At 48.7% G+C, this 9643-nt stretch overlaps 1 protein-coding gene across 1 annotated transcript; it reads right to left on the bottom strand.

The window, feature by feature from the left end:
• Positions 1–423: 423 nt before the first annotated feature.
• LOC141569543 (melanoma-associated antigen 10-like) lies at positions 424–1398 on the bottom strand. The gene has a single exon (XM_074323217.1). The coding sequence runs from the start codon at positions 1396–1398 to the stop codon at positions 424–426; it is 975 nt and encodes a 324-aa protein (XP_074179318.1).
• Positions 1399–9643: the final 8245 nt, after the last annotated feature.

Raw genomic sequence — 9643 nt, 5'->3', positions numbered from 1 at the left:
AGGTCTTTCACATTTCCAAGGAAATCCTGCTCCAATGCCATGGGATCTAGTTCGGGATCACAAACTGGGATGGAAGGGGTGCCAGTTTGTGTTACACAACAGCACAACTCTTACTCTCAAACTGCTTAGTACAAATACATGTATGATCAAAATTATTCACAGACATAGATGTTGAAGCTTATTAAACCTTCTATTAAAAGGAACAACATTTGAGAAATCACTAAAGGAAAATAGATCAATTTCTAAATCATCACAGGAGCCCAAAAACGTTACACGCATGTTCCCCAACTTGCCCTGGCCCTCACTACCTAGAACGCTGAGGGCTCTCTACTCAAACACAGAATGAAGACTGGACCTCACTTTGAGCCCAGCAGGAGAAGCTACTGGGCGTGGGCCTGAACTGTGCCTGGATGCACGTGTGGCTCAGGCCCTCTCTTCCTCGTCACTCTCACCCTCTTCAGACTGGAATGGGATGGGCCTGGTATCCATGCTACTGACCCTGAACAAAAACTGAAGGACTTTCACCTTGGTGGTTTCAGCGTGGGCCCTGGGACCCCACAGGAACTCATAACGAGCAGGCTCAGTGTTGGCCACCTGCCGATACTCCACATACTGTTCCTGCACCAAAACCTTGGTGATAAGCTCCCTGGGTTCCCCATAGATGGAATGCTCCACCCCGTCATACACCCCCATATCATTCAGCGCCTCCCACACTCTCTCCTCAGGGGCACGTTCTCCCTCCACAGCAATAACACACAGGAGCATGACCAGCAGGCTGGTCTTGGGCATGCAGCACCGATCACTCCCCATCCCATCATAGCTGAGGCCCAGGGTGGTGACCATGACATAGGAGTGGTTGCTGGCGTCCACTTCCTTCACATCAATGCCAAAGAGCAGCTGCAGCCACAGCGAAGCCTGTTTGAGGAACTCGGGGAACCGGTCCTCGTGCTCTCGGATGATGCTCAGCATCTCCGCCTGTGTGGTCGGCTCCTTCGCACGGTACTTCAGGAGCAGGTAAGTCAAGAGCTTCTTCATGCTGAAAGGCCGGGTGCTTCTCGGGGAGTAACTGGCCCCTCCCGGGACCTCCGAGGCGCTCGGCTTCTCCTCACCTTGGCTGCTGGAGCCCTCATCGTCTGACTGGCTCCATGGAATGGCTTCCATGGCAGAAGCGGAGCCACAGGCCCCCTGAGAGCTGTGGGGAAGACTCCCTGCCACAGCAGCAGCCACCGGGCTGTGAGGGAACAGGACAGAGTGGGAGGGAGAGCTGGAGGAGGAGGGGGAGGGGTATTCCTCCCCCTCAGCCCCGAAGGGCTGCTCCTCCAACAGGTCCTGCGTCTCTGTTGGGTCCTGATAGTCTTCCCCAAGGTTGCCCAGCTCATTCATCTGGTTCACAGGCATGACAACTCCTGCCAGGAGGCAACAAGAGTGTGGGCAGCAGGTGGGCGATGGGGACCCACACCTGGGGGGGAGGGAGTGTGAGTGGCCTCAGCTGAGAAACACACCCTAGGTGGCTCTGACCAAGGCGACTTACAGGTCTCTTTACAGTTGCTCTCAGGCCTCACAGCGTCTCCTCTCCTGGGCAGCCTGTCCACTAAGAACCTAAAGGAGGAAGTGAGACAGCGTCTCAGGTTCAGGTGGCACAGCCCGAGGTTTGGGGGCTGACAGTGGGGTGTCATGGGGTCAGAAACTGTTGGGTCTCCTGTGTACTGGGGTGGATGGTCCCCTCTCTGTTTACTCAGGGTCCTCACCTTTTCCCTGTCAGGGCCTGTTCCCCCATTCTACTGGCCCGAGGCAAAACTCTCAGAACAAGACTATATACCCCTGTGACTAAACAGAAGGAAGTGAGGGGGACCCCACATCTGGCCACACTTGCCCAGGGCCTCCCAGGGATACTAGGATGGGGAAACTGCTGGGTTCCCCCCGGGACCCCTACCAGGGGTCCAGACCCTCAGACCAAGGCCCTCCAGTAGCTGAGCCAACCAATCTGGAAATGAGGAGGGGCACAGCCAGACCCTGGGCTGACAGTAGGGGCAGGCCAGATTTCTGTGTGGCCCCTCTTTATTCCGGGGATTAGGGTACACTTACTCATCCCTCAGGGTCCTCACCTTGGCAGGACCTGGTTCTCTTCTCTCTGTTGAGCAGATGTGCTTCCTCAGATGACCGGATATCGTTCTTTCAAACCAAGGTCCTCACCTCCCTGAGAGCATGAAGATAAAAGTGAGGAGGCACCATATCGCAACCCACACCAACCCCTGCCAGTGTCACAAGCCTGGCAGCGAGGACCAGGCCATCTACCCTGAGTTGGTTCAACAGTCCTCCTGTAGGTCATTCATCTTTAGTCCTGCCAGAACCTACCCTTCCTCTTCACACCTGTCCTGGGATAGCTGACCTCTCCCCCTTAGACCAAGACCTCACCTCACTGAGGACTCCCCACTGTCCCGCCCATGGTAGAACTCAGCATGCCACTTAGGGTGACCATTGTTTCTTTCAGAGCTGAAAACAGGTGACAGCCAGACTCTGTGCGGTCCTTTCTTTTCTGAGATGGGGGTGAGGGGGCACATTCTAGCTTCACGAATGGTCCTCAGCTTGACACGTGGCCGATCCTGGGACTTTTCCCTCGATTGACCTCATGTTTCCCCTTAGACCAAGGTCCTTGCATCCCCAAGAAGCCCCTTCCCCAACCACATGGCAGTCGTGGGAGCATGCCACATCAGTCATCCCTGCCCAGATCCTCCCAGGCCTGAGAACAGGGCAAACTGGACTCTAAGGTCCCTTATCTTTTGGGGTGGGGACACCTTCATGCCCTACATCCTCACAAGGGTCCTTATCTTGAGACCTGGCAAATCCTGGGACTCCTTTCTCTGCTGACCAGATGGAGCTGTCTCTGCTGACCAGGAGTTGCCCTTCAGAAGGAGAAGAACCTAAGAGCCCAAGGCAGAGATGGTGTACCACCTGTGGCTACCCCTGCTTGGGGACTTCAGGGATGATAGGTGCAGGGCCCATTTCAGTGGGGGTTCCTCTGTCTGCAGTGGGAGTCCCCTGAGTCACCTCAAGGTATTCAAATTTACTCCTGGGAGGTCCTGGAACTATCCCTTCTATTGACCTGAGGACACATCCTTGCAAGACAAGGCCACCATCTTGCTGATACCCTCCAAGAGGACATGGGGAGGCTACTTCTCCTGATATCCTTCCTGGCTTCCCAGGACAAACCACAGGGCAAGGCTTCTGCTGGGGTCCCCTGTGTCTGGGGTGGGGGTCCGCTAAGTCATCCCTCAGGGCCACACTCCTTAGTTCAAGGCCTTTGCCTCCCGAAGACCCCCCAAGGCAGAAGTCAGGAATCATGTCATCTTGTTATCCTGCTCTGGGACCTCCAGAGACCGAGTGTAGAAGCATAGGCTCCATCTCTGATTTGGGGTCTGTGGTCCTCAGCCCTCCCTCACGGTCCTCACGTTAATTCTGGTAGGTCCTGTGCCCTCCCTCTGCCAACTTGATGCTCTGCTCTTTACATCAAGCCCCCAGAGTATCTCAGACCCAGATGCGGAAGTCAGGACACATCGCGTGTGGTCATCCTGTCCTCTGGGCCTCCCAGGAGTGACTGTTCTGGGGTCCAGAGTTCCTTTGTCCTCCCTCGGAGTCCTCACGTTGAGCCCTGGTAGGTCCTGGGAACCTCCCTGTCTTGACCTAAGGCCAGGCACCTAAGACCAAGGCCCTCACTACCCTGAGACTCCCAGGTGAAGTCTGGGGACATCACATCAGGCCACCAAGCCTAGGTATTCCCAGGACTGTCAGCAGGGGATGAGATAGATTCTGTGGGTCCCTCAGCCCTCCCTCTAGTCCCCACCTTTATTTCAGGTGAAGTCTGGGCCCCGCCCCCTGCCAACCTGAGGTGGCTCCCCTAAGGCCTTGTCCTTGGTTCCCGACTTCTCTGAAGATGTGAGTGTGGGTGGTGGTGGTGGTGGGCGGGTGAGTTGTGGGGGGTAGTACTCAGCCACAGAACCCAGTCCCTGTGGGTCTGAGTGCTACCAGCAGGGCGAGCCTGGATGGTGTGGAGGCCCTCGGTTCTCCCTCAGGGTCATAGTTTGACTCTCTGCCTCATGGGACGCCTTCCCTCTACCGACCTGAAGCCGGCCTCCCAGGTGTGATCTTCTACACTCTCACTCAGACTTCCGAGGCGGAAGTCAGTGGACGTCACATCCGGACGTTATTGCGTCATATCTGGGCAGCATTTCTTGGGTCCGCCAGGACTGACCGGAGGAGCAGAGATGGGTTCCGTGGGAACCCGAAGTGTTCACTCTGATCTCCATCTTGACTGGCAGGACCTGGGGCCCTGCCCTCTGGTGACCTGAGTCTGTGCCCTCAGATGAAGGCTGTGACTCCCTGAGTTCCCTGAGGAGGTGGAGGCGGGGTGGGGTGGAGGGTGGTTGTGGTGGGGGCTGTTCAGACCGACTGCCCTGCCCGAGGTACCTCAGAGCTGACAGTAGCACCGGGAGTTGGATTCTGCAAAGCCCTCTGAGGCGGGTAGACCCCTCAGTCCTCACTCCGAGGATCTTCACAATCCATGCAGAAAATGCAGTCCCAGGACAGAAGCTAGAGGGGGAGCTGCAGCTCCTATGGCCGTGGGGGAGGGTCAGAGAAGGCCCCCTTTCAATGGCGTCCCTTCATCAGTCTGAAGGAGACTTTAGAAACAGTGTGTCTAAAGGTTTAGTTTTCACTGAAGACGCTGAGCAGCAGCAAGGATTTGGGGAGGTCCTGCGGCTTTGCAGTTCTTTACATTTGCCTTGTCCAGTGCAGGGATTTTCACTTTTTCATCCTCATTCATAGTAAGGAATACATTTTACATCTCTACCTAGTATATTTTTAGAATATACATTTTTTTCATAAAAGAATACCTACCCTGTGGTTCACTCATTATTCTATGTGTATTCCATTCTTTATTTTAGATTAAAATAATAATTTTTATGACAGATGCGTCCTCACCCACTAAGACGGTTTCAGATAGCTATAGCACAGACTCCAGACTCCTACAATATACCTGATCAGTACTCCTCAAAAATGTCAAGGTCATCAAAAATAAGGAATGCTTGTGAAATTGTCACAGCCAAGCATATCCTAAAGAGGCATGATGAATAAATGTAATCTGGGATCCTACATGGGCTCCTGAAACAAACAAACAAAAAAGACATTAGATAAAAACTAAGTAAATCTGAATAAAGTGTAGCCTTTTTTGTTAATAACATTGTAACAATATTAGTTCATTAGTTGTGACAAATGTACCGTAATATAGCATGTTATGAACAGAGGAAACTGAGTGTGGAGTATATGTACTATTTTTTTGTACTATCTTTGCATTTTTTTGTAAATCTAAAACTGTTCTATAATAACAAAGTTTATTAAAAATTAAAAAGAAAATTTAGTCAACTAGATAAAGGATATGCACAAAAAACACAGCAAACATCATACTTACATGAGGAAAAGTTGAAAACTTTTCATTTGAAATTGGGAACTAGACAAAGATACCTGCTATCACCAATTCTATTCAAAATTTTGATAGAAATACTAGCCAGTGCAGTCATGGGAAGCAGAAAAATAAAAAAGATTGAGATCAGAAAACAAGAAACAAAGCTGCCGAGATTAATAGATGATTAGACTGCGTGTGATGAAAATTCAAAAGAGCTAAAGTTAAGCAATTCAATCAATAAAAGTGTATATATAAGCTGCTGGATTTAACACCAATGTACAAAAAGTAAACTTTGTTTCGACAGCAACAAATAATATGAAAATAAAAGTAAACAAAATGTAATCTGTAATCTATCATACCAAAATATCAAGTACCAAGAACAATTTTAGCCAAAGAACATTTAAGAACTTTATGGAAAAAATGTAAAAATGCCATTAGATAAATTAGTGAAGCTCTACATAAATGTAAAATATAATATGATCATAGCTGTGAATATTCAATATCATAAACATGTTAGTTCTCCCTAAAATTAATGTATAGATCGACTGCAATCCCAATAGAAAGCCCAAAAGACTTAGTGGGTGAATGTCTGTGTTTATGCATATTTGTGTATGAAACATGACACAAGGATTCTAAAATTTAAAGTGACATAAAGTAGGCCAAGACACTCTTGAGATATTAGAAGATAAGACGATTTACACTACTAGATAAGTAAGGATTGTTAAAATGTTATAGTAATTAAGTTTGTGGTATGGATATAGGGGTTGACAAAGAGACCAATGGAACTAAATAGAGCCCTGAAACTTATATATGAACCCTCGATTTATGAAACAAGGTGCAATCTCAGAGCAGTGGGGAAAGGGCAGTCTTTAAAGTGAATGGCGGTGAAACTACTGGAAACCCATATAGAAAACACAATGCAACTGGAGCCCTGTTGCCAACTGCAGAGGGATTAAAGACCTATTTTTTACATTGTTATTATACAAATGTTCAACCATATGTATAAGTATACAAAATAGTAAAATGAACTTTTATATATTCTATCATCTAGGCATCCAGCTATCTGGGTCAAGTAGGGCATGGATAATGCTGGAGGAGAAAGGACTGGAAGAGGCTGGGGACATTGATCAGATCAGTAACAAAAGGGTGGAGACAATATGAATTGTGGAGGAGAATAGGAAATAGTAGCTCCTTCTGCACCCTTGTCTCCAACATTGATGGCCTTGCCACCCGCATGGGCCTTTGCTTTCAAAGAGCAGGGCCTGGTACTTAGCAATGGCTTGGGAGAAAGCCATCTGGGCAAATGATCTGTTCATTTTGTCTCCCACTGCACTAGTCTTTCTGCTGACCTCTGAAGCTATGGAGACTATATCTTGACAGACCCATAGATGTATGACTTGACAGCATGATTCCAGAGACTCATGACAAGGGGCTGTTTTGCTCCAGTGAAGGTGTCCTGCAGATCCTGCTGTCCTGCAGGAAACCCTTTCAGTAGACCCCCACTACTGAGGCTTGGGTTACTTAATGGAGCAATGAAGGGGGTCTCTCTCCTTCCTCAGGTCAGGGGTACTTTAAGTGGTGAGAGGATAAGAATCAATGAGTGATTCCACACTGGTCAGGGTCCTTCCAGAAATGGCAGTGGGAAGGCCACCCCTCTAGCACATGGACTGCCACCGGTCTGGGCAAGAGGTGTCATGGAAGTGCCTTAATGAAATCTCTCCACCATCAAAATGGGATTTGAAGCTCCTGATCGGAAGGGCATTAGGCAGGCAGTCTCATTCTCTGAATGAGAATGGAGTCACAAGTTCTTTGGCTGAGGGGATTCTGCGTGAGGAGAGTCCATTTGGGTCATCTCATCCACCCATAGGGAGTTGCTAGGTTAGAACAGGGCTCACCCCTATTTCTGTTCCACATACTTCCTTTCAGCTGCCCTCACTCTTGACAGGACTCTCTGAAGAATTCAGAAACCCTGAGATGCCAAAAGAAGTTTACTCGTAGTTTTGTCAGTGATTTCACTGAAGGCTTGGCCCCCTCTCCAGATCCACTTTGCCCAGGACCAAGTCAGCTATGGTGGGGTGTGCTTTCTTCCTCAGTTTTGGTTTTAGTGTCTCAAATGCAGTTCGCCTCTCCTTGTAGCTGGCATTGGGTATACATCCTCAGTGGTAAAGGTGGAAAGCTCAGATAAGAAAGGTCTCCCAAACCAGGACACAGCTAGAAGCTGGGTTGCAGCTCTTGGCCCCCACGACCTCTGGGATTTTGGTAGTGCAGCCATTTGAAATAGCAAAGGGCTGTCTTTTCTTTTTCTGGGGGAAGACTGAGAGGAGTGATTGCCTAGCTTAATCTCCTTCTGGACACTGTGGCCACACCCACACACCATGAAGGTGTGACCTTCAGCTAGTGCAACTGCCCCAGATGGGAGCATTAGTGATTGGCCCAGAGTGACTGAAAGGATAAATTGGAGTCCCATCGATAGGAAGGGTACAACTTCCTCCAGAGGCCAGAAAGCCCTCCTCCAAGAATAGCAGACACTCCACAGGTAAGTGAGATCATGTGGTGTTTGTCTTTCTCTGTCTGACTTATTTCACTTAGCATAATACCCTCTAAGTCCATCCATGTTGTCGCAAAATGGTAAGATTTCATTCTTTTTTATGACCAAGTAATATTCCATTGTATATATGTCCACATCTTCTTTATCCAATCATCTCTTGATGGGCTTTTAGGTTGCTTCCATATCTTGGCTATTTTAAATAGCGCTGCACAAACAAACAAAACAGAAACAAAGTCACAGAGTCATAGATACAGAGAACAAATGGAGGGTTGCCAGATGGGAGGGGGTTTGGGGTGAAAATGGTAAAGGGATTACGAAGTACAAATTTGCAGTTACAAAATAATCATGGGGATGTAAAGTACAGCATAGGGAATGTAGTCAATCATATTGTAAGAACTATGTATAGTGCCAGAGGGGTACTAGACTAATAGGGGGATCACTTTGTAAATTATATTCATGTCTAAGCATATGCTGTACATCTGACACTAATATAAAATAATATTGAATGTCAACCGTTACTGAAAAAAAAAACACGAATGGCAGACACTCTCATTGATGAATGGCAGGATTTTAGAATTTTGATGTATGTTGCTGACTCATGTGTCAAAGTTCAAAGTGAGCAGACTACAACAGAAAGAGTGCATGAGTGCCTCTGAGTGGGAAGAGCAGCAAGCAATGTCCCTGCAAAATCAAAGGAAACTCCCAGTAGTCGTTGCTAGTACTACTTATTGATATGTGGTTCACCTCCCCTGGGTATGTAGCAAACTTGACGTCCTTGCTCCTTATAGTTGGGTTGGGCTATAAATTCTAGCTAATGAATTGTGAGTGTGAGTGACATGTGTCCTTCCCAACTGCAGTGTTTAATCACTGGTGTGGGACAGCTCCTCACTTTTCCTTCCCCCTGCTACAAAGATTGGAGAAGCACAGGTCAATGAACCCTCTGTGAGCTTGTCCCTGAGTGGCTTCATCGGGCAGAAGCTTCCCTGATGACCTGCATTGGACACACAGTGTGAGAAGGAAATAAATATATTTTGGGGTTAAGTCACTGGGATTTGGGGATTGTCACCACAGCAGCACACACCTAACCTCTCCTGACAGATTATCCTGTAACAAACTGGGCATTACATGGTTAGCCATTGTCTGGTGGTGTGGTGGGGCAGAGTCCCTTTTACTCACTGGAGGGGAAGGGAGGGATCTTCCCTTAGCAAAGCATCCACATATTCCCCTATGGAGAGAGTGTCAGGATGGGGACTGTCCTGGAGCCCTGGCCTACACCAAACCCCACAGTAACAGAACAGGGTCTTTGGTTAGGTGCAAAATTGTATGTGAAGGAGGTAGGCCTACATTAGCAATAAAAGGATGTGTTTGTGTCTTGGTCATGGAGGTGTGCCACTCAGATCTCCAGCAAGAGAACCTACTGTAGGGGGCAGTGTCGCTTGCCAGGTGTAGCTGCGTTTGAGATGAGGACACACCTCCCCTGGGCTACTCCCATCCAATGATACAGCATGGCAGGGGTGATAATGCTGGCCTCCTCCAGCCTGAGCAGGACTGGAAGGCTCAAGTAATTCCATGAGCAGATAGCTCAGACCTCCATAGTACCCACTGTAGTTGCACCAGCGCCCCTTCCCCAGCTTGCA

Source organism: Rhinolophus sinicus, chromosome X (assembly GCF_036562045.2).
Source record: "Rhinolophus sinicus isolate RSC01 chromosome X, ASM3656204v1, whole genome shotgun sequence".
Taxonomy (NCBI): Eukaryota; Metazoa; Chordata; class Mammalia; order Chiroptera; family Rhinolophidae; genus Rhinolophus; species Rhinolophus sinicus.
This window is presented reverse-complemented; position numbering and strand designations above follow the sequence as displayed.